Source organism: Procambarus clarkii, chromosome 72 (assembly GCF_040958095.1).
Source record: "Procambarus clarkii isolate CNS0578487 chromosome 72, FALCON_Pclarkii_2.0, whole genome shotgun sequence".
Taxonomy (NCBI): Eukaryota; Metazoa; Arthropoda; class Malacostraca; order Decapoda; family Cambaridae; genus Procambarus; species Procambarus clarkii.
Window position 1 is genome coordinate 10,621,514 of NC_091221.1, and position 24,460 is coordinate 10,645,973.

General features: G+C 42.3%; 1 protein-coding gene across 10 annotated transcripts in view; it reads left to right on the top strand.

Moving 5' to 3' along the window:
• The window catches only part of LOC123773700 (uncharacterized), a 510,416-nt gene that overhangs the window by 355,996 nt on the left and 129,960 nt on the right, over positions 1–24,460 (top strand). For 7 of the 10 annotated variants that reach the window (XM_069312488.1, XM_069312490.1, XM_069312489.1 and 4 more), the window contains exons 10-15: positions 9,779–12,143; positions 12,580–12,769; positions 16,940–17,028; positions 17,287–17,316; positions 17,919–18,037; positions 18,897–19,184. In XM_069312488.1, the coding sequence (XP_069168589.1) occupies positions 9,779–12,143; positions 12,580–12,769; positions 16,940–17,028; positions 17,287–17,316; positions 17,919–18,037; positions 18,897–19,184 (3,081 nt within the window). The remainder of the gene's footprint in view (positions 1–9,778; positions 12,144–12,579; positions 12,770–16,939; positions 17,029–17,286; positions 17,317–17,918; positions 18,038–18,896; positions 19,185–24,460) is intronic. The other 3 variants (XM_069312486.1, XM_069312485.1, XM_069312487.1) reach the window with 3 other exon arrangements.

Sequence of the window (24,460 nt, forward strand, 5' to 3'; positions counted from 1 at the left end):
CCCAGTGATGCTCACTTGTCTCTCTGACCTTCCCTAAACCCTACTTTGTGTGTTCCAGCCCCATTACTTGTTACTGTGGTGAATAGTGTAGGTATGAGCCGCCCACCATGAACGGTCCTGTCAGGTGGAAATGTTCTGCAGGCTGAAGAACAAGTGTTAGAACATCCACAAAGCCTCACACACCAACTGAAGAGCTGCGAGTCGGTGCTAAAAAAACACTTTAAAAATATGTCGAGGACGTGTGTGTGGTGACAGATGGCCACGGGAGCAAAAGACGGGAATGATCAGGCGTCAGTAGGGGCGACACTCCCATCACGTTACACGAAATAAGATACGTAATGAAGTGTCCTGTTATCAGTGGTAAATAAACCCCTTGGAGAACCTGTGCTCGTTATAACTGGTTAAAACGAGTGTAGATAGTGAAGACCAGGTGATCCATCGACGCCCCTCGACCCCCTCTACCATGGCCACCAGCTGCGCCTACTCCAGGAACAAGTTCCTCCAGAGACTTCAGTTCTGGGGTAAGTTACAGGTAACAGCAGTAGCAGTGATATCAGTCCGCCCGTCCTCATAACACTGGGCCAAATGCCCAGAGGCTACGGGATCCAGTAAGTTCAGTAGAACTTCAGTTTCAACCCTTTTACCCTGTCGTAGCTCAGTCGATTAAGGCAGTTTTTTTATTATTATTATTTTCTACCTCAGACGTGGCCAGACATTTGCAATGCTAACCAGCATGTATACATTTTCTTCTGTCCTCCATGGACAGGGTGAGAGATGTGTTAAACATATAGTTCAGGGGTTTAATTGAACATTCAACCACAGAAGGTGATTCGGTGCTTTTAAAATGCTAAGCTAACCTACATACGTAAATACATAGATACACAGATTTACGTATGCCATACATAAAGTGTTTGATGTGTCTTTCACATAGTGTCATTAATGTACATTTACAAAGGTGAAATGTAATTCTGATCAGCTTCCATATATACTTTATACCCATACATATACATACATATATACACACACATGCATTCACATACATTTGTCTCATTTACTCTGACAGGGTGAGATAGCTGATAGAGAAACTAGTGTGCAATTAAGCACTTAATCACTGAAGGTGATGAAGGTGCTTTTACAAGCTCAGGTTATGTTCGACTCGCTTCCCAACCCGTCCTCGACTCAAGTCCATTCCATCCAGCGGTCGACCCCACAGACGCATTTATAAATTTGTACATGCTGTTCATTCAAAACTGAAATTTTCTCAAATATAAATTAATATATTAGCATATTGTGCATATATAGGCATAGGTTAGGTTAGGTGTTTAGGTTCTGTTGGCGATTATTTGTATTTGTAGTACGTGGGGGAAGCATTTATAGCGTTGTGGTTCGAACAGGACGTGAGCGAAGCACTTGTTCCGGAAGTGTTCGGACGTCATCAGTTGAGTCGTGTATAAACAGCTGTACATTCATAAACAGGGGGGTTTGGCGGCTGGATTAACGAGCTTGGATCTCTGTTACGAGGACGGGCTGGGATGTTAGTGGTGCTCAGAGACTGTAGTGATCTTGGTGATCTGTAGTGGTGCTCTGGATAACTCCGAACACCCTCATGGTGCTTACCTTACCTAGGGGTGCTTCCGGGGCTTAGCGTCCCCGCGGCCCGGTCGTCAACCTGACCTCCTATATACCAAAAGGCTTGCACCACTGCTTCCATGCAGTGTTTTTTTTTAAATCACAAATCTATGTTTACTTTGGCGCAAGTTTAGAAATTGGTTGTGCACATTTCGACACCAGTGTTGATACGACTTGCTGAACAGGTGAAGTGATTGCTGTTATATGGAGCCTGCCAATCACCAATCACCTCAACTCACCAATCACCTCAACTCACCGCTCCTGTGCCAGGTAAGTCAGTTATGGGCTTACCATAGCCCGTGCTACTTGGAACTTGTTCCGAGTAGCTGAATCTATAACCACCACCACCAATCACCCAGACTAGCTGGGCGGTGCTGATAGACCTGCTAGGACCCAGAAGTGGTTACGCAAGCACCTACGAACCTGGGACCAGATTCACGAAGCAGTTACGCAAGCACTTACAAATCTGTACATCTTGTCTCAATCTTTGGCGGCTTTGTTTACAATTATTAAACAGTTAATGAGCTCCGAAGCACCAGGAGGCTGTTTATAACAATTACCACAGTTGATTGGCAAGTTTTCATGCTTGTAAACTGTTTAATAAATGTAACCAAACCCGTCAAAGATTGAGGAAAGATGTACACGTTCGTAAGTGCTTGCGTAACTGCTTCGTGAATTCGGGTCAGGAAGACTGAATTGACTACCTTCTTGAAATCAAGTGTAGAGTACAGTGAAAGGTGGTGGTAGTAGTTTCTTAATTAGTATTAACAGTAATTGTTCACATGAGCAGTAGTAGTATAGAAGTAGACTAGTAACAGTAGTTTTCATAGGACTGTACACCGAATAGTGTACCTTGGTGTCCGGTGAGTATACACTGAAAGTTTACAATATTGGGTCCTGGACAATGTTCGTGGCCAGAGTACTCTTACTGGTTGTAGGTCAACAATTGTGGTGGCCTTAATAACCCTGCAGTGGTTGGTGACCCTTGACCCCGAGATCAGAGTAAGTGCTTGTCAGTGGTCACACCAGAGGCAGCTGGTAGCTGTGTCATACTAGTAGTAGAGGCGAGATATCATTTAGTTATCATGGTTATAGTGGAATGATATCGCTTCATCGAATATCGTAAAGGATTCTGGGGATGAGTTTTATAGATAATCTGAGACACTATTTGAGAAGCCTCGTGGCCAGGCAGAGGTCATATTGATGGGTGTAAACATTGACTCGCCAGATGACTATGCTGGAGCTACCCTATACTGTCTTGATGGTAAACAAGGCCCCCCATTGTAAGGGCCGTGACGTAGTGTGTGAATGAAGCCATCCTTCAGGGGTCGAGTTGTAAACAGTGGATAGTTGGCTATCCTCACCAGCTGTGTTTACATGCTCGGCCATCTCTTCCCCCCCCCCCAAACCACCCTCAACTGCCCATCAGTCATCTGTCTCCCCTTCCCCCTCCCTCTCCCCCTCTCTCAGCTGTGGGGTCATTCATAGCGCGGCCATTCATGGGGGCGGTGATGGTCGTCTGATGTCAAAACATTATCGTATACATGAGATAAGGAACTGGAGCAGTGAGGCGCGCTCTCCCCAGCTGGTCGACCACAGCCCGGCTACACATTGTAGTGTGGGGAGATGATGATGATGTTCGGTTATTATGCACCCCATACCCATGCCGTGGGCGGTGGAGGACAGGGTTACAGAGGTACATAATGGGTTCAGGAACTGAACCACATAGTTCGTTTAGCTAAGTGACATGTAACTAGCTTCACAAGACTAAGTGTTAATGTTATATACACATGTATATGTGTGTGTGTATATATATATATATATAATATATATATATATATATATAATATATATATATATATATATATATATATATATATATATATATATATATATATATATATATATATATATATATATATATATATCCATGTACACAAATACATATACATATTAGTAGTATTTTTACATCAAGTGATTCAACAAGAGGCTCACAAGTCACTATACAAGGCACTTTACATCTATGGTGAGTCACACAGTTACTAGTCTTGCTCCACACCCACCCAACTGGGCGGCAGCTTTACAGTCATGTGCTCCACACCCACCCAACTGGGCGGCAGCTTTACAGTCATGTGCTCCACACCCACCCAACTGGGCGGCAGCTTTACAGTCATGTGCTCCACACCCACCCAACTGGGCGGCAGCTTTACAGTCATGTGCTCCACACCCACCCAACTGGGCGGCAGCTTTACAGTCATGTGCTCCACACCCACCCAACTGGGCGGCAGCTTTACAGTCATGTGCTCCACACCCACCCAACTGGGCGGCAGCATTCGGAGACCAATATGGGAAGGAATCCACAGGAGACAAACTTTGACTCCATCTGTGATTATTTCATTATCTGTGTCTAGCTTCAGAGATAAGCACGTCACAGTTATGCCTTGGGGAGCTGAGGACAGTCAAGGATGACAAGGAGTCTCTTACAATTAGCGTGTCAACTTTGGATTCATATACGCGCTCGAGTGCAAGGATTATGGCAACCAATTCTGTTTGAAGAGTGGAGGCCCAGTTACTGAGACGCGCTCCACACTCATGGGAGAAGGAACCATCTCTCCCTGTCACAACAACTGCACTTCCAGCTGCACCATGGGACTGATGCAAGGATCCATCAGTGTAAATACTCTGGGAAAGGCAGCGCTCTCTGACTAAAGCATCAATTTGGCTTAAGGCATTGTACTTTGCTTCTTGTCGAAGCAAGGCTTGTTCTTTAATCAACTTCTTGGGTGGGAAAGGGGGGACAGTAATTTGGAAAGGAGTGATCTCCCATGGGGCAGGAAAGTGTTGTTGTTGTCTCTCTTGGTAGACATTATGAATATTATACATACTGAGCACAGTGGCAGTTACGGTAATCCATTTGGAGGGATGCTGACCTTCAAGGAAGAAGGCTTGGAGGGCTTCAGTGCAGGGGTTAGGGTGGGTTAGCCTAAGCATCTTGATACCAATTAAAGCATTAATTTCAGTGATACGATCACTTACACATGAAATATTCAGTTCCTTGCTCATGTTTAGTAATTTAGTTGTACGGGGACATCCGAGGATTATCCTCATGGCTTCGTTTTGCATCTTTTCCAGCCCTCCAAGCATTCTCTCAGGCACTAGAGCAAGCATGGGTGCAGCATAATCAATCAGACACCTAATATATGAGAGATACATCATTTTGACAATTCTCACATTTGCACCATAGCTTGGATGGTAGGCTGCCACAGCCTTGAGAGCACGGAGCCTCTCTCTACTTTGGCGACCCAGTCTGGCTACAACATTGCGGTACAGTAGAACCTCATGACCAAGGTATTTGTATCTGGTTACATAGTCGAGCAGAGAGCCATCATCCAACTGCATTTTGCGAACGGCCGCACCTCGTCTGGGTGGGCGTCGGTTCAGGATCTTTGTTTTCTCTACTGAGATGACCAAGCCCAGTTCCTGACATGTGTGCAATACAGAGTTCAGAATATTTTGGGTGTTGGTATACCCATTGGTGTGGATCAGTATATCATCCACATAGCTAATGATGTGTTCGCTGGGCCGCCTAGTTACCGAGTTTAAAAATGCATTGAACAACACATTGAACAGAGTAGGACTGAGGACACCTCCCTGTGGAGTGCCAAGTTCAAAATCTCTGGTTACACTCCTATGCCCTTGGAACAGTACAGATGACTTCCTGTTGGATAGATAGCCTCTTATCCACCGTAGAAGCCATCCTCCAACATTCATGTTAGCAAGTTCGCTCAGAATGACATGTGGGTTAGCAATGCCAAAGGCTGACTTAAGATCTAGGAAAGTGGTGTATGACCTATCAGTATGCAGGGTGAGGACTGTGGTAATACAGCGATGTTCACTTAACCTACGTGAAGCCATATATCTGGGGAGACAACATGTTACTAACACTGTAAAGGAGACGGTTGAGAACCATCCTCTCAAGACAGTGACAACTAGTGAGGGAGATTGGGCGAAAAACACACTGCTGGTTTGGTTTAGGAATGGGAATAATAAGGCTGTTTGTCCATGACTTTGGAAGCTCCCCAGTTACATAGTTCATACAATTCAAGCAAAGGTGTTCCCTGGAACTAGCAGAAGCATACACAGTAACAGCCCGCCAACCCGCCAACCAGCCAGTCCGCCAACCAGCCAGTCCGCCAACCAGCCAGCCCGCCAACCAGCCAGCCCGCCAACCAGCCAGCCCGCCAACCAGCCAGCCCGCCAACCAGCCAGCCCGCCAACCAGCCAGCCCGCCAACCAGCCAGCCCGCCAACCAGCCAGCCCGCCAACCAGCCAGCCCGCCAACCAGCCAGTCCGCCAACCAGCCAGTCCGCCAACCAGCCAGTCCGCCAACCAGCCAGTCCGCCAACCCGCCAGCCCGCCAACCAGCCAGTCCGCCAGCCAGCCAGCCAGCCAGCCAGCCAGCCAGCCAGCCAGCCAGCCAGCAAACAACCATTCTCCTCCCCCAGTTAACGAGACTCTTCGGTTCGTAAGAACCTGAAGACTTGGCGGGTCAGCCTTCAATCCGTGCCAGAACCTTTATCTTCCTCTCCCGTCTCCGACACTTTTTATCGGCCATAAAGAGAGGGACTGGCGGAGGTTTGGTCAGTGGTGCTGCTGGTGCTGCTCTGCTGGTGCTGCTGCTGCTGCTGCTGCTGCTGCTGCTGGGGTCAGACTCGCATAGCAGTTACGCAAGCACTTACGAACCTGTACATCTTTTCTCAATCTTTGGCTGCTTTGTTTACAATTATTAAACAGTTAATGAGCTCCGAAGCACCAGGAGGCTGTTTATAACAACAACAACAGTTGATTGGCAAGTTTTCATGCTTGTAAACTGTTTAATAAATGTAACCAAAGCCGTCAAAGATTGAGGAAAGATGTACACGTTCGTTAGTGTTTACGTAAGTGCTTTCGTGAATCTGGCCCCAGGGCAAAGAGGGGCTCTGACACGGGAGACATCTCCCGTCACGCAGGGCTCAGTCGCACCTCCACAGATCTCCAGTATCATCTATTGATACTGGTGATGGCTCAAAAGGGGCCACCATGTACGGGCTATTCATGCCCGTGCCACCTTTTGGGTGGCTTAATCTTCATCTTCATCTTCAGGGGCTCTGCCCTCACTTTGGCCGCTTCAGCCGCTGCACTCGAAACTTGGGAGCAGACATATGTCTCGTGTGAGGCAGTTAGTGAACTAGTCAACTTGTTATTGACAGGTTTTGGACAGTCGTTACGGTGATTTAAATTATTCCAAATTTGACTTTTGTCGGCCAGTCTTCAGAGACTTGAATTAATTTATATAGTATATATGATTTATATTAACGGGCTCCATTGTTTAGTGTTGATATGTAAAGGTTGAATGACTCGCTATGTAGCTGACTCCCTGGAGCACTGTGTGCTACTGTGTACCTGGAGTACTGTGTGCTACTGTGTACCTGGTTGGTGAGCACTGGAGGCGACTCGTCCCGCCTACCTACTTGAGCAGTCATCATAAACATACAACACACAGATACAGAGAGAGAGAGAAAGTAAAAGGGCGTGGAGAAACTATAGAAATAACAGGAGATTTGAGAGCAGAGAAAGATACCAGTGCCAGGAATGAATGTCAGGTTGAGAAGAAAGGCAGAAAGACAATACAAAAATGACATCGCAAGCAAGGCAAAGATTCGACCTAAATTGCTGCATAGCCACACCAGGAGAAAAACAGTAAAGGAACATTGAGGTCTTAAAGGAACATTAAAGTGTGGTCTGGTCAACTTATTTTAACCACGTTAATGTGACTCATCGCCTGCAGTAAAGGAACATCTAATGAAATTAAGGATAGGGGCAGACAGATTCACCACAAACGACAAGGAAGTGTGCGAGGAACTGGATAAGAAATTCCAGGAGGTCTTCACATTAGAGCAAGGGGAAGTTCCAGAGATAAGAGAAGAAATAGTTAACCAGGAACCACTAGAAGAGTTTGAGATTACCAGTAGGGATGTAAGGAAGCTTTTGCTAGAGTTGGGTGTGTAAAAGGCTAGGCCCAGATGGAATCTGCCCTTGGATACTAAAGGAAGGAGCAGAAGCACTGTGCCTGCCACTTTCCATAGTGTATAACAAATCATTGGTAACAGGGGAACTGCCAAAAATTTGAAAGACGGCTAATGTAGGCCCGATATACGAGGAGGAGGATAGACAGGAGGCACTGAACTACAGGCCAGTGTCCCTAACTTGCATAATATTCAAGCTGATGGAGAAGAATGTGCATAAAAAGCTAGTGGAGCATCTGGAGCAAAAGAACTTGGTAACACAGCATGAACATGGGGTTCAGGGATGGCAAGTCATCCCTCACAGGATTAATTGAATTCTATGACCAGGCATAAAGAGAGGGGTGGGCAGACTGCATATTTTTGGACTGCCAGAAAACCTTTAACACAGTACCACACAAGAGGCTAATGAAAAAGCTGGAGATGCAGGCAGGAGTGAAAGGGAAGGTACTCCATTGGATAAGGGAGTACCTAAGCAACAGAAGACAGCAAGTCACTGTGAGGGGCGAGGTCTCAGATTGGCAAGACGTCGCCAATGGAGTCCCGCAGGGTTCAGTCCTTGGACCTATACTGTTTCTTGTACCTGTATATGTGAATGATCTCTCAGAAGGTATAGAATCATTCTTCTCATTGTTTGCTGATGCAAAATTTATGAGGAGGAATAAAACAGAGGAAGATAGGAGGCTACACGATGACCTAGACAGACTAAATGAATGGTCCAACAAATGGCTAATAAAGTTCAACCCGAGTAAATGCAAGGTAATGAAACTAGATGGTGGAAACAGGTCAGACACAAGATAGCGAATGGGAGATAAACTAATTCATGAAATGGACAGAAAAAGATCTAGGAGTAGATATCACACCAAACCTGTCTCCTGAAGCCGACATAAAAAGAATTACATCTGTGGCATACGCAAGGCTGGCTAACATCAGAACAGTCTTCAGGAATCTGTATAAGCAATCATTCAGAACCTTGTATACCACATATGTAAGACCAATCCTGGAGTATGCGGCCCCAGCATGGAGCCTGTACCTTGTCAAGCACAGGACGAAGCTGGAAAAAGTTCAGACATATGCCACTATGCTAGTCTCAGAACTAAGAGGCATGAGCTACAAGGAAAGGCTGCGTGAGATGCACCTCACGACACTGGAAGACAGAAGAGTAAGAGGGAGACATGATCACTACCTACAAAATTCTCAGAGGAATTGACAGGATAGATAAGGATAAACTTTTTAACACGGGTGCTACGCGAACAAGGGGACACAGGTGGAAACTGAGTACCCAAATGAGCCATAGGGACATTAGAAAGAACTTTCAGTGTCAGAGTAGTTAACGAGTGGAATGTATTAGGCAGTGATGTGGTGGAGGCTGACTCCATACACAGTTTCAAGTGTAGATATGATAGAGCCCAGTAGGCTCAGGAACCTGTACACCTGTTGATTGGCAGTTGAGAGGCGGGACCAAAGAGCCAGAGCTCAACCCCGGCAAGCACAACTAGGTGAGTACACACATCAGTACATGAAGTTTAAATGGAATCAAATTCTTATGCATAACCAGTTTTATGTACCAATAAGACATACAGATATTGTCACCACTGGCCTCGGTGTTGGGGTGGCATCATGTTTAATATGTAAACATTAAGAAGAGTTACCCGCTGGAAGTAGTTATGTAATAATGGTAATACTGGTTTTCTTTGATTAAATACATGTACAATTTAAAATATTGAATTACTGTATATATTTATGCACCTATCATTTTTTATTTTTGTATATGGCCCAATATGGTATTTTCTTTTGTCTAGGTTTAATGTTGTCATATGATGTATGTTAATGGATAATAATTATAGATTGGTTTGTTTTCTTGAGAAAATCAGCAGGCGCCATGATAAGGATTCGAACCCGCACATTTCGTACTCCCAAGCATATTGATACATAATATTAATAATATTTCATTATGTATTTTTCATATTAGCTTGTAATGTTGTCTTTGGATTCCAAAGAGTCTTGAAGTTGCAGGCTGTTAATGGGGAAGGTTTTAAAATATGCTAGCAACTGACAGGTATTATATTGATGTTCTTTTGTTTCAGAGGAGACTCCAAGACGTCGGCGTCGTCGCGGGCCGCCATCGCCGGTGAGCGCCAGCCTCTCTGGAGCAGGGGCCGAGCCTCTCAAAACTCCTGAAGTGGTGTGCCATGTGGTGTCACGCCTCGGGCCCCCATCTAGCCCGCCCACCCATCCGCCCGCACAACCCTCGCCGCCGCCCACTCGCCGTCACCCGTCCCCACAGCCTACTCTCCCAGCCCATACCTTCCAGCCCATCCAGCCTGCCCTACCCCAAGACACAACACACTCGGCGCCCTCCACCCTTGACTCACGCTCAAGGTTCGCACCCGACGGCGAGACTCGCCGTGTGAGTAGCGCACTTGGGGAGCGTTCGGAAACGGAAGAAGGATTTGTGCGGAAAGTACCACCGAAGCTAGCACCTCTGCGAAAACCCGAGATCCCGGATGTATTGCGGCCTAAAGACACGACTGGCCTAGCGTCGCCAGGCGTTGTCAACACTCCCCCAAATTCCAGACCATCGTCAGTGGTGCTAGAGAAACCACCACTTGCTCCTGAAGGACAGAGACCTGCAGCTGTTCGTTCCTCCTTGAGGAAGCCTTCAGATACTGGCACTTGTTTTATGGCAGCTCGTCGAGAGAAGCGTGACGAAACGAAGCCCGAGAACATCTTCCGAGAACTTCAACAACGACCAAGGAAAGGAGACAGACTTTCAAAATCCGACATGAATCTAAAGATTGAGTCTAGTTATTCTGGTAAACAGAGTGATTCTCTCTCACCTGGAGGCTCGGATCTAGACGCCTCTGGAGCTATTTCCTCGCCAACAATGCCCACGAATGGCGATACAGTCAACTCAGAGTTAATGAGCAGCCGCCTAGAGGCCCTTACAGCTCGAGCGAGAGAGACCATAGAAAGGGTAGACCGTCTTGCCAATGACAGCCCACCACCACTCCCTGAGACTAGCCCGCCGGAGGACAGTGCCGACAATGTGGTTCATGAATGTGAGGAATATCTTACTGTGAATGCCAGTCGAAAAGAGTCGACCGTAGGTGTTAGGCCTCGAGAGACTAGTGCAGCTGATTCCCGCGGTGATAGACTTCAGGCTCCAGCTGTTATGAAGGGTGTTGTGTCTGACACGGGTCAGAAAAACTGGGTCGGGGGCTCTGAAGGACGTGGTAAAGAAAGTAAGCGGGTGGCTATGGAAAAAGAAATGAACAGAGATAATAAACGTGATTCTAGCCAAGTTGCAGTTCAAGAAAAAGTAACTGCTGCCTCCGCAGTGCCTTCAGGGCCCCCGGATCATGGTGCCTTGATAAATGACAATATAAAACCTCCACCAGAAGAAGTAGTGCATGGTCTTCAGCATGAAGGATATGACGACGAAGACCTAGGCTCTCCCGACTCTTCTCAGATAAGAAGCCCGGACCACCGTAGCAACAAGCGCAGTTCAAGACGTTGTTCTCTGGATGGCGACACTTCACGCACTAACTCTCCAGATCCCCACTCTATTCTGAAGCGGCGCTCTTCTCGTGAGGATGTTGCCAACGACCGGCCAACTACACCAGAGCCACACAGTATACTCAAACGGAAAACAAGCTCACGTGCATCAAGCATAGACACAATAGAGGGCGAGCCAAGACCAATATTAAAGAAAAAGAGTAGTATAGAAGAGCTTGATCATTTTGAACCAAGACCTATATTGAAGAAAAAGTCTTCTACTGACGATGAGCTTGATGACAGACCTCGGTCAATTCTCAAAGGTGGACGCAGTAGAGAGGACCTTGACCGGGTTGACTGTGTCACTATTCTTAAAAGGTCGCCGAGGTGCGACAGTGAAGGAGAGGGAGAATTACGACCGATTCTAAAGAGGCGAGAGACAACTGATGGTGTGAGACTGAGGCTTCACGTGTCTGATGGGGAAGATGTGGAGAGTGAAGCGCCCAGTGTGAGAATGAGAAGTGACTCTGCCCCCGAGGCTGTGATACGTATTAGAGGGCGCTCTCCTCCTGCACCATCTGCTACTCCTTCACATGGAATTTTAAAGAAACGCGGTGCACAATCACCAGGCCGCTTTGATCAAATGGATAGTGAATTGGGAGCAATCCTGCGTTCTCGGAGGTCACAAGGCCCCGAGGACAATGATAAAGAGAATGACATGACAAATCGCCCAGTTAGTCCTTCCCTTGTTGCACTGATCAGAAGAGAGGACTCGGCTAGTAGATCTGGAGAGCGGCCACTGAGCGTAGCTGAAAGAGTAGCTGGCATGGAAGCTGGCAGACAGGAACCTCCGCCCGTTCAACACTCTCCCACTCCTTCCCGAAGTCCTGGTGCTAGGCCCAAGGTCACGCCGTCCTTCTTTGAACGTCCTCAGACACCCACTGACAGGGAGAGGTAGGATTGTTACCAATTATTATTGATTATTTATTCATCTTGTGTATAAAAGTGTGTATAAAAATCTTTAAACTTTCAGTCTAAGGGGAGCTTCAATGAATATCAACATTTTGCTTAATTGGGGCAATGTTTTCAAGAATTTATCTTTGAAGTAAATCATAATAAGTATGTTATGTATAATATAATGCCTCAATTTATTTTTAGTTTTCTGGATATATTTTGGTAGTCTAGAACAAGGCACTTCATGATACTTCTTATAACAGATATCATAAGGTACAATCAGTGTGTGTACACAGCAGTCCACCAGGTGCTTTGTACTCTTTCAAAACTGCTCGTAATAATAATAATAATAATAATAATAATAATTATTAAATTTGGTTAATCCTCCCTGGCCAGGGTCTTCAGTATTAGATTTCTACATACACTTTATTTTCAGGGAGAATCGAAGAAACAGTGCCTTTGGCCTTGTGGCTGATCCCTCGCCTGTTGACAGCATAGAAGCCATTAACGAAGCTTTTTTGGACCGTCCAGTAGTTGAAGCTTACAATAGTGCAATGTCTTCTGGCTGTGATACAACCCCTGACACACCTTCTTCAGTATCACAGAGAGCTGCTTTCTTTGCACAAGTAAGAACATAAAGTATTCTTGCAGGTAGTTTACAATTTCTTTGTCAGCTGCTTTCATTTTTTATTACATTTTGCATTGTAAATATTTAAATTCTCATAAAATATAGATTGTAAGCAGAGTTTGTTTCCAAAATTGCCTAACCCACAATCCAATGGGAAACGGCTGCGTTGATCTTTGGGTTAAACATTTCCACAAGTTTTTCAAACACGCTAATGTATGTTTGTGATTGAGCAACACTTTATTTGGTCCATATATGAAGAATGGCAAAGTATTGATATACTGTAGCATATTCACCGTACTCTACAGTCTACTTGTTGGCTATCTTTTTGCCCTTCTTGTGTTTGGCCACTACAAGTACTTGTATATCCTTGTTAGTTTGCCCCCCCCCCCTCTCTGTACAGGAAAAGGAAAGGTAGTGGATCACTACCTTTCTTTCCTCTGTATGGAAAAGAAGGTAGTGATTCAATGTTATAAATCTCTGGTATGTCCCCATTTCGATTACTGTATCCAGGCATGGCGACCTCATTTTCAGGAGGACATACTGTACTTGCTCTGGAGAAAGTGCAACACTGGGCAACAAAAATCACTCCAGAGCCAAGTCAGCTCTCATATCCGATATGGTTGAGACCACAGAGCTAACAAGACTGCAAACCAGGCATGACAGGCCAAATCTCATTGTAACTTTTAAAATGCTGAACAATTTGGAGGATGGTGAGCTAGACAATTTTTTAAAAAGGTCAGATGTATCACAAACAAGGAGAAACAGTTTCAAAATCAATAAGCCACAATGCAGGACTGAGAATGAGAGGCTTTTTCACCCACAGGGTTATAAACCCATGGAACCGCATACCTGCCAAAGCCGTAAATGTCAAAACTTTGCTAAATTTTAAAATCCAACTGGAAAAGATCATAAAGGCAAAAGGGGGGGAAAGGGCACATTTGACAAGCCGCCAGCTTCCTGTTCTCGTCAGGGCCACTAATGCTAGTGGCCCTTGGATAAATTCATTGACAGTTACCCCCAATTCTAAATAATATTGTTATTCCAAGTAAAATTATATAATTTTGCATCCTGTTAAATGCATTTTTACCTGGTTAAGTTACAGTAGTTACACAACTTGTAATTATTTGACTATTTTAGATAATTTAGTTTGCTATCTCAAATTGGGGATGAGCTGACAGATACCATGGGACCAGCTGCCCAGGGTTATCTTGACGTTATCTTGAGATGATTTCGGGGATTTTTAGTGTCCCCGCGGCCCGGTCCTTGACCAGGCCTCCACCCCCAGGAAGCAGCCCGTGACAGCTGACTAACACCCAGGTACCTATTTACTGCTAGGTAACAGGGGCATAGGGTGAAAGAAACTCTGCCCCATTGTATCTCGCCGGTGCCTGGGATCGAACCCAGGACCACAGGATCACAAGGGTAAACACACATGGTGTGGAATAAACTGGCAAAGGGGCGAAAAGCTTGGTATCTGCGATACCACCCAGCTTTCCCTGTGATTGTTTACAAATTCTGTGCACAACTTTTTTTTCAAGTAGCCATGCTTTGGTGAAGCTCTTGTCCAGAATGTCATTTCCTCAATTTTTCCAAAGAAATGTGGTGCATGGTTCGCTAGCTTTTAATAATTTCTCATGGAATCTTACAAATGTAAAACCCATCCAGCCATCCCTAAATATAACACGTTTCCTGTATGTTTAATTATAGACCCGGAGCTCTTTCCTCAATCATCTTGAGTAATATAACTATCATTTATGAGCATCTCTTAAATAAAAGCATTGGTGAAGTTACCTCAAAATCTTTCCTGCTGACCACTTTCATTATTCATAACTTTTAGGTTATATGGACCAAATTTAAAGGAAACGCATAACTTTTGCCTTTATCTCCAAAGCATTTGATATGAAATGCCAGCATTTCCCTAGCATGCGCACACACACCCATGCTTAGCCACCACTCTACTCTGGGAATAAGCAATCACTATGTATTGACTTTGAGAGTCTTGTAGAAGTAAGAGCGAGAGGCAATTCAGGTTAGGGAACGGGCTATAAGGCTTGCGTACAGTAGGGAAAACTTGGAGGGAATTAAAGAATTTCTCTTGAATACCATGGGACATGGAACTCTGTAGGGTCTCCTCACAAAGAATGGAGAAGATTTTGACATAAATATCGGGAGGCAGCAGAAAAATTACTCTGCCTAAAGAGAAGGCAATGAAAGACTCAGGAGTAACCCATTTAAATTCAATTCAGTTCAGTTTTTATTTAAAAGAATGTGTGTACAAAGAACATAAGAGTAATGTACAAGTGTAGGGACAGGAGTTACACAATCTGTGAAGCCAATATTACGCAAAGCGTTTCGGGCGAAAACATCAAATAAACAAAATTTTACCAAATGTGTGAGGGGTAAAACACTTAATACTAAAGGAGAAGTATGCTAACAAAATGAGAATGGTCATGGAAATGACAAATGAATGCAAAAAAGCATTTAGGCATGGTGGTAGGAAGCAAAATTCACAAGCAAGAAAAGATAAATACAGGACACAAAGAATTACAGAAAATGGAGGTATAAGAATATGTACCAGGAGTGAGTTTCTCAGAATGAGAGGAGAAACGGGACAATTTGAAAATGATGTAAGAGATAAAGCAAATATCCATCCCAAATGACTTAACAGTTACATTAAAAGGAAAACAATAATAAAGGAAAAAGTGATGAAACTGAGGATAGAATAGACCACTTTATAACATATGCAAGAAGTTAGCAGATATTTGGGAGCTACCAGGAAGCTGGAAAACAGCCAGTGTAGTACAATAGAGAAAACCAAAAATGTGTGTTGATTTAGTAAAAAGCTTCGTTCTAAGTATGTTAACTTCTGCCATTGTCATAGTCATAACTTCCCAGTGTCTAGTCTTGCAATTGTATTATGGTAAAAATGGTGCTCTGGGTGTAGAACCTCTGCAAGGTTATATTAGGTGCTTGGGAGCACAGGAGGTAGAATCTGTCCAGTGAAAATTAAAGAGGCCCTTAGGTCTGTTCATAAACTTGGGTACAATACTAGAGATACCCAGTGATATCACTCATGGTTGCCACTGGCTAATCTGAACACCTGTAAATCAATCGCAACGTCCTCTCTTACCACATCTCGCCACCAGATGGCAGCATCTGGGTCAATCCTTTAACCAAGGAAATCATGGGAGGTGATAATGGTTATTCTTTTTTTTTTATGTCAACACAGCCACAAGTGTTCTACCAAGACCTACTAGGCACCCCTTGCCTCGGTAGAATTATTTCGCTACTCCAGACTGGCAAAAAAAAATTTCTCGGAGATTCAAATTGGTGTCTTGGGACCACACGTGCCATCAACAAACTCGGTCCCCAGTGCATACACCTAGCCCAAGTATTGTTGGATGGTTATCATAATATGTACTGTATACCTGTCACTACATTTATTGTTTTGTTAAAGATTGACTATTTCATCTTGTAATTTAAAATTAACTTCAAATTCTGTGTTAGCTTTAAGACTTGCCTAAAATGCTATGCATGTTAGTGGCTTTGTAGGAATGCTTCACTTATAATCACCTACAAATGAATTTTCCTTCATTGTGTCTTCTTATATATATTAAAATAAATAAATAAATGGATGGCCCCTTTAAAGATCACAGACCACATCACATTCATGAATAATATAAAGATCTATGGGAAAGTGGGAAGCAAAATAAATACTTGAGATTTACGAATATGTTTACACCAACTCTACTAGCAAATGCTCTTTAATTTTGAAAAGGCAAGACCTTAAATGTTAGGCATATCAATCAATACCCATTACAACTACAGTACCATATTAACATGACCTTGCAAAAAATTGAAAAATGAAAGGTGCCTATGTGCAATGGTCCCCTATCATTGCAAACTGCTTAGCAAGAAGGATCTGCGGTAAAAAATGTCGATGAAACTTCGGGAATAGTCAAATAAACCTCTGATATAAGGCACACGAAAAAAGAATTTGCACACAACACGATTAAAATCATCCCAGAACTAAGCCAACACTGTATTGATTGGAAATCCTTTGTCTATGAGATTGGCTAGTTGGCCTGTTGCCTGTACTGTAATCTTAAAAACTGTTTAAAGATAGATCTAAAAGTACAGTACAGTACTGTGTGTTGCATTATTGCAGCTGGAGCGCGAGCAGACCTCGTCTGACGGCACGCCTGTGGTTTCCAGCCGTAGCACACGCTTTAGCAGCAGAAGAGACCGGGGAACCAGGTGTGTATGCATCTACACATGCAGTGTATACTGGTGTATTACTTTATATTGTTAAATACAATATAGACTTATTTTATTAACGAACTTTTAAATTTTCAGTCACAAATGTTAATTGGTTTTACTGACACTGTGTCAAATGTAAATTCATACAGTATTGCATGTGTGTCAATATTTATATAGAGATTTCTTAATGATCCATAGTCAGCGAGTTAAAATGTTTCACTCTAGAAGTAATGAGATTCCATGTCATTTTCCTAGATTTGAGAAGATAGCGAACTTCTTTGAAATGTAAGAAAACTGGTACCGTTTTCTGTAATTGTAGATCTTTTAAAAGTAGTATCTTCTGTTGCTGTATTTCTCGAATTGGCACTTGCTAGGGTAAAAATAAAATGCAATTTCCTTCCCTTGGTAAAAGTATTTATAACAGTTCACTGCAGTATAACATGCTTTACTTAAAGTAATACTGTACAGTACTGCACATTGTTCTGGGCTTCTATCACTATCATAACACTAACACAGAAGCTTCACATGCAGTTCACTAGTTGCTGCACTCTTCATGATATATTTCATGCAGTACTTTGTAAATGCTTATACTGTACTATACACGTTAAAAATTTTTAACCGCATGTATCTGACCAAGCATCACGACGTGAACGTGATACGTTGAGATTATATGCATATTATTTGGAGAATATTCTGATATGTTTGGCAATGTCACGATAAATATAAAGATCACCAGACATGAGCAAACAGTAAAAATGCACAATAATAATTGTATCCACACTAACTTGTATGGATATAAAAGTTCCTTGCTTACCATGTTAATGTTAAGAATAATTTGTATATAAAAGCTAAAAAAATGGTTTTAATGCTATTATTACTTTTGTCAGGCATGCAACACAGCCTGTAACGGACGATGAGGTGAGCCAAGCTGCAAGGCTGGCCGATGCATCAGATTCTGCGTCGGCTTCTCACGATTCAGACTCGGCTCCTCCACGTAGAGGCTCACGTGAGTACTCCTCAGGAGGGCTTGGAGCTTGATATGTTGGTAAGAAAGATGGCATCTTCTATTACATTTGATAATATTGTACAGACAGTATTTGTGTGTGTGTGTGTGCGCGTGTGTGTGTGCAAGATTTGTCCAAATGTAAAGGATTTGTCATTCTTTCTCACCAGCTCTCTTGCTTTAGTTGCAGTGATCACAGACGATCAGTGAAAAGCTTGAAATTTTATTGCATGTGCATGCATTATCATAGGCGTCTAGGCAACCACTAGCCACTGCGCTATGTTGTGACCTCTTAACATCAGCCATAATGTCATGAGTTTCTGACAGAATGAAGCTCTTGTCACTTATTGATAGCATTTGCTGTGACACACAATCCCATTCATAAATTGATTTATTGGTATCCTGAGCGATATTCACAATTTGGAATAATGTATATGTCATTGTACTGAATAGCTTTCAGTTAAAAATTATTGGGTTTAGTGATACACTTTTAAGGAAAATTATTACTGAAAACTTCATTATTTCAAAATACACATTGCATGTTCCTTTGGTATGGTATGAACACAACCTCACATAATTTGCAATCAAATCAAATTCAACACTAAACAAATCAAGTGGCCAATAATACGGATGAAAACATATATTTATTCATAAAACACTCTTTGTCCTTAACATTTAGAGAATGGCTTTCTCATCAATGTGGTTCATATAGTCATTCAAAACTAGCCAGTCACATTTGAATGAATCAGGTTGCTGAAAAGCCGTGTCTCTTCCTAACCAACCTTGAGGTTAACTTGCCTAACCCAGTGTCCCTTGACCTGTCCCCCTGGCCCGATTTGAACTCCTGTGCTCCACTAACCAGTGCCATGGAAGAGTGGCACACAAGGAGATTCTAGTAGCAGTCACCACAGCAAACACAAGAACGGCAGCAGTAATAGCGTGGGTGCCCGTGTAGCTCTTTGGACAAAGAGACTGGAGGAGGAGCGTTTATCAGCTCCAACTCTTGATGGGGCCCAGGCCATAAGACGTCGTTCCCGTTCTGCACGCTTCAAGACACAGCCGGTGACATTGGAGGAGGTGGCCCATGCACATGCCTTTAACAGCCAGAATGTCAGCACCACCACAGGAACCCCTGAGGAACAGGAACTAGGTACTAACACGCACCTACCTACCTACCTCCCTTGCCCCCCCATCTGGGCACAATGGTGGCCTTCCATATACACTGCATTCTACCAATATTTTGAAACCGCTCTTGAATTGCTACTGAAAAGAACTCCCGTTCTGTTTGTATTGGCAGATGCTAACATAGTTATTTAACATTTAAACCCAAGTGCTGTTTCAGAATATAGAATAGCATGCTAAAACCTATAAACATTATTGTGCATGTTAGTCTTAATTAACAATGTTATTTTCTCCCAGACATAACATTCATAACTCCTAAGCTGACATTGAACATCCAGCTGAACATTGTTACCTAACACTGCATTTTTTATGGATTGCATGAATGTTGCTTGTCTCTAGAAAGGTATTTAAAATGCTGTCCGTATATTGTATTTTATTTCATTTTCATTTCATTTAATCTTGATTCTTACTTGATTTCACATAATGACTTTAGTATTTTGTGGTTCTAACAATTTTTTTTTATATGACTGGGTACATAATACATGCATAAATAGGGTAAACTATGTATCTCATTAATTGTATAGCTATAGACTAAGAATAGCACAATTGTATAATAGGATATCCATTCCATTGATTTTATAAATAATGGGAAACTGCTTCACAATACCAAGGGGGCTTGGCTCTTCGTCTACAATGTAACAGTGCTCCATTAATTCACTAGGTACAATTGTTAAATAGTGGGGCTCCTCCTGTTCCTTCCATTGTGGTGTTGGACTATAGTGTCATGATCTAATGCCTTCTCATGCTTCAAGTCCTCACAGCCATCTGTATTGGCAAGATCTTGAATGCATTGGCAAATGACCTTCCTTTATTTTCTTGACTGAAGTGGAATGGGAGGGAGATGGGTCTCCTACATGTGGATATGCAGCACATTTGTCATTCTCAAAGTAGATTTGTGTGCTGTAGAACCACATGTTCCTTAAATATGTGGCTCCATTTTAGTTTAGTTCATTTATTATGCCCCCCCATACCCATCTTGTGGGCAGTAGTGGAAAGGGTTACAGAGGCACATAATGGGCTCAGGGACTGAACCCCACAATTCATTTAGCTCCATTTCATGATTGCAATGCTTTTGTGCTCGATGCTTTCTATTCCAACTGGAACCAGTAAGAGGTGTGTTCCCTCCAGTCTGCTCGCTGAGACCAGTTTCTATCCAGCTGGAGAGCTTTGTGGGTCATAGGATTTTTACTTTGATATACTTGAATTTACCCGAGGGCCACTGTGACTTTTCCTTGCAACTGGTTTGGCCTTGACTTTTGGCGCTACTATACAAAGCCCTCAACTCATCTGCTCTCCTTGCCTTACTTCTTATGCTGCATAGAAAGTTTGTCAGAGTTGAGCGAGACATCAAGTTGAGGAAAAAAAATCATTAATATTGTGCGATGCTCTACTGTTATGTATTAACCAAGTCTTGATTGGTTTTATGTTCTCTATTTTGGAGGTGTTCTTAAAAGCATTCAGTAACTAATCTCCATTAACATAACCTATGCAAGTATACACACCTTGAGAGCTGGTAATGCATGCAGCGCTTCTTGTCGAACTGTTTAGCACTTTTCAAACTATGTTCAGACTCGGAAACTTTATTCGTTACATCTTCTCCAAATCATTACAGTATTGGCAGGACAAAAGAAGTGTAAGCAGGCTAAATCAAACTTGTATTTGAGGCATAAAGTGAGTAACGTTTAGCTACTGATTCTAGCCCCACTCTTTGGAAGAGCTGCGTTTTTTAACGTATTGCGGTACTGTCTTGTACTCTTATTTGCCTTGTGCATACTGTATTTATCTTTTCACCTCTTTATGCACATCTTAAAAATATGTTTTACCTTGCGTGTGATTCACAAAATACTCCAGTCTTTTTCATTAATATTGTCTTTGCATTTTTATTTATAATTTCTTGAGTCTTGAGCTTGAATTTCATTCATTCATCCATTCATTTATAGCTGTTGATGTTATTCATAGATATTTTTGTAAGTATTGTACCTACTGTATCTTAGTTTCACTTGGGTATGGTGTTTGGCATTTCTCTTGATTAAGCTGTAGTTTTGACGAAAATCCAGATTTTTACTGTAATTATTAAATAGGCTTCAAGTTGATACACAGGCATCCAGGGCCAGTATTCATCAAACACTCGACTATCCAGTGACGAAACCTGTGAACCTTGATCATGGAACACTAAGCCTGCATTTATTAAACAGCTTACAAGCTGCAAATGTCATTTGTGACCCAAGTTTGATATTGTTATGAACCTCCTCTTAGAACCTGGAAGTTCATAAACGCTTTAACAAATGCAGAGCAACTCGCTGGATTCGAGGAAATTTGTACGGGTTTTGTGAGTGGACAGATAAGTTGTTGATAAATATTGGCCCAGGAAGGGCACTTAGAAGTAGGTAACATAGCTTGAATCAAAATGGTGAAGGGAATCCACACTACATTCTTTGATACGTATCGACTTTGATATCTATAACATGTACCAATGTATATATCACGGCTAATGCATTTATCAGTGTATTGTATGTCGATACTTTATTTGATATTAACATTAGCGTTACTGTGAAACTTAAGAGAAACCTTTCTTAAGCAGTAAGTAATTTTTTAGTAAAACTGCCGTAGCTGATATTACAGCAGATCTCTGCATACTTTTTTGTATTTATGTAAACATGCTTTCATATGCACAAATACAAAATAAGTTATTTTGTATATTATTATTGTACAAAATAATACGTATTGCGGTTATTAAGTACAATGTTAGTGATAATGAAGGGGACACCTTGAAACATTTTTTTTTCCCTATTTCTTGGCTTTCAGACAATACTTGGAGAAGGTTCCTATTACTTGAAACTTTCAACCTTTCACAATGTTCATAATTTCAAAAATTACTCTAGATTTATTTTATGTAAAACCAAAGATTTGTGCATTGTTACATTATATAACACAACAATATTGTTCAGGGACATTTAATTAGATTATGGTGATAGAATGGTATTCAAGTTAGCATTGTAGACACATGTTGACACCTTGTGCCATGTGACACATCTGTGTCTGCGGTGTTTGTCTTGTGTTCGTGCACACACCGTCACTACCACCATTATCACCACCATCACCTGGACCTTTGCTGTTCTTTCAGGGTCACCATCATTGCATCATGTACTTATCATATTGCCTGGTGGATTTATTGTGCCATGTGCTGTGGATATTTGTATACCTTAAGGACACTACAGAAGTACAGTACAGTACTTGCTCTCCTGGGGCTCGCCTTGAAACTCGCATAGTGTCGGTCGCTAGTTGACTCCACCCTGCTGCTTTACTGGACATTTAGATGTTGTCAAAACTCGTAACTGCTAAATTATGCCTTTACTTGGTCAACCTTAGTCAACTGTAGTTACCAGTAACTGAGGTATAAGTGTTGTAATATGGTTGCGACATTTTGCATTTTATTTTATAAATCAACAATATAAGAAATTAGGCATTGGTATAGTAGCCTTGTGCTCTTAAAAATATAAATCATTGCTGGAAAACAGTTTTTCCCAAACATGTAGCTATAGTTTTGTCTGTAATTGCAGCACATTAATAAGCAAAATATCATAGAATGTGTTAAAATTTAAATACAGTAATTTCACCTAGATTAATATTATCAAAGTTCACCGAATGATCATCAATCTTGATCTCTGTTTTAGTAAATGATAGCAGTAATCTCACTTTACATCATGTAACACCGGTGTCATCTACAGACGCACGAATAATAGAATCGCTACTAATTGTCACATGGCAGAATGCTTAAACGAAATGTGAATTACTAGCCTCACCATTAATAATACTAATAATATTCTCATATTGTCCATAATTGAAGTCATTCTTTGTGGGTTTTAAACTCAAAATTTTTGTCATTGGAATGAATTTGTAATGCCAGTTTTCCTGAACTTGGCTTAAAGGTTTAAAGGTCCTTGCACTAAGGTACTCCCACCTCCATTGGCCTTACCTTAAGTCCCTGCTTTGCTTTCAGTGTGAGCAGTCGAGTATCTAGTGATGGTTTATACTCGTGGCATCGGTCCATTCAATAACATAGAAGTGACTGTCATCTGTTTCACCACCATACCTGACAAGATGCAAAAAATAAATACATAAATAAATAAATTTTAAATAGATGAAGTGTTACCTCTTACCACTGCTAGCTTGTCCATCACTTGTTGACTTAGCTGATGATGATGTTTTTTCCCAGGCAACACTTCTCAATGTCCGAGAGAAAACGCTTGGAACAACAGATAAGTGGTGTCTGTTGCTCTTGGTTGTCCAACACTGACTTCAGGACCACATGAAGTTAACTTCATGTAAACTTTTAATTGTCTGGAGAAAGATGTCCAGTACAGCAGATGTAATTTGGCAATGCCTGAATTCCTCTTGTTTGGATAATAAGGCTTTACAGCTCCACTGTCATCCTTCATGTACTAAAAACATTATCCTCAATGACCAGAACTTCTTGAAATTAACTTCTTCATCCAGCCCCCACTCCCATAAATGTGTTTGAACTTTAAGCTACTGCTCGTGAGTTTTTGCTCGCTCGAATAACATCGGTACTCGCCTAGTTGTGCTTGCGGGCGTTGAACTCTGGCTCTTTGGTCGGAATCAGTGCAGTTGTGAGGGTACATGACCCCTTGTGCGATCCTCTAGAACACTGCCGATTGCTGATTGGTCAGCCTTGCCCTCAGTCTGACTCAATCAATCACTTTTTCTGTGTTACACACTGTCTACTTGATATCAAGATGTCATTAAGAGAAAAGCTTAGTCACAAGCTATCAGGAAGTATCAGGCAGATAAGCAGTTTTGATTAATTTTAAGGAATTCAAAGTGAATTAAGAATACTGTACAATGTTTTAAAGAATTTTGAACCAAATGCAAGTGGCCTTAAGTAAAAAAATAGTTTTTGTTACTGTTTTAAGTAGCACGAAGGTTATATAGCAAGACAGACTGTTTTATTCTAGAAAGCTTCAAGTTTTTAAGCATATTCTCTATTTTGCACAAGTCTGTAAACAGCAACAACATGGTGCAAGTGGGAGGAAAGGACAGTAGTGACAGAGAAAATGGTGAGGGGAAGTAAATGAGGCAGAGAGAGGGAGGGAGAGGGGGATGGGAGGAAGGGGAAAAGAGGAGGGTTGAAGAAATGAATGTAGATGGAGAAGGGTGGGGGGGGGGAGGCATATGAGGAAGAGGGAGGGAGGGAGGGTATTTGGTTTAAGATTATTTGAACAC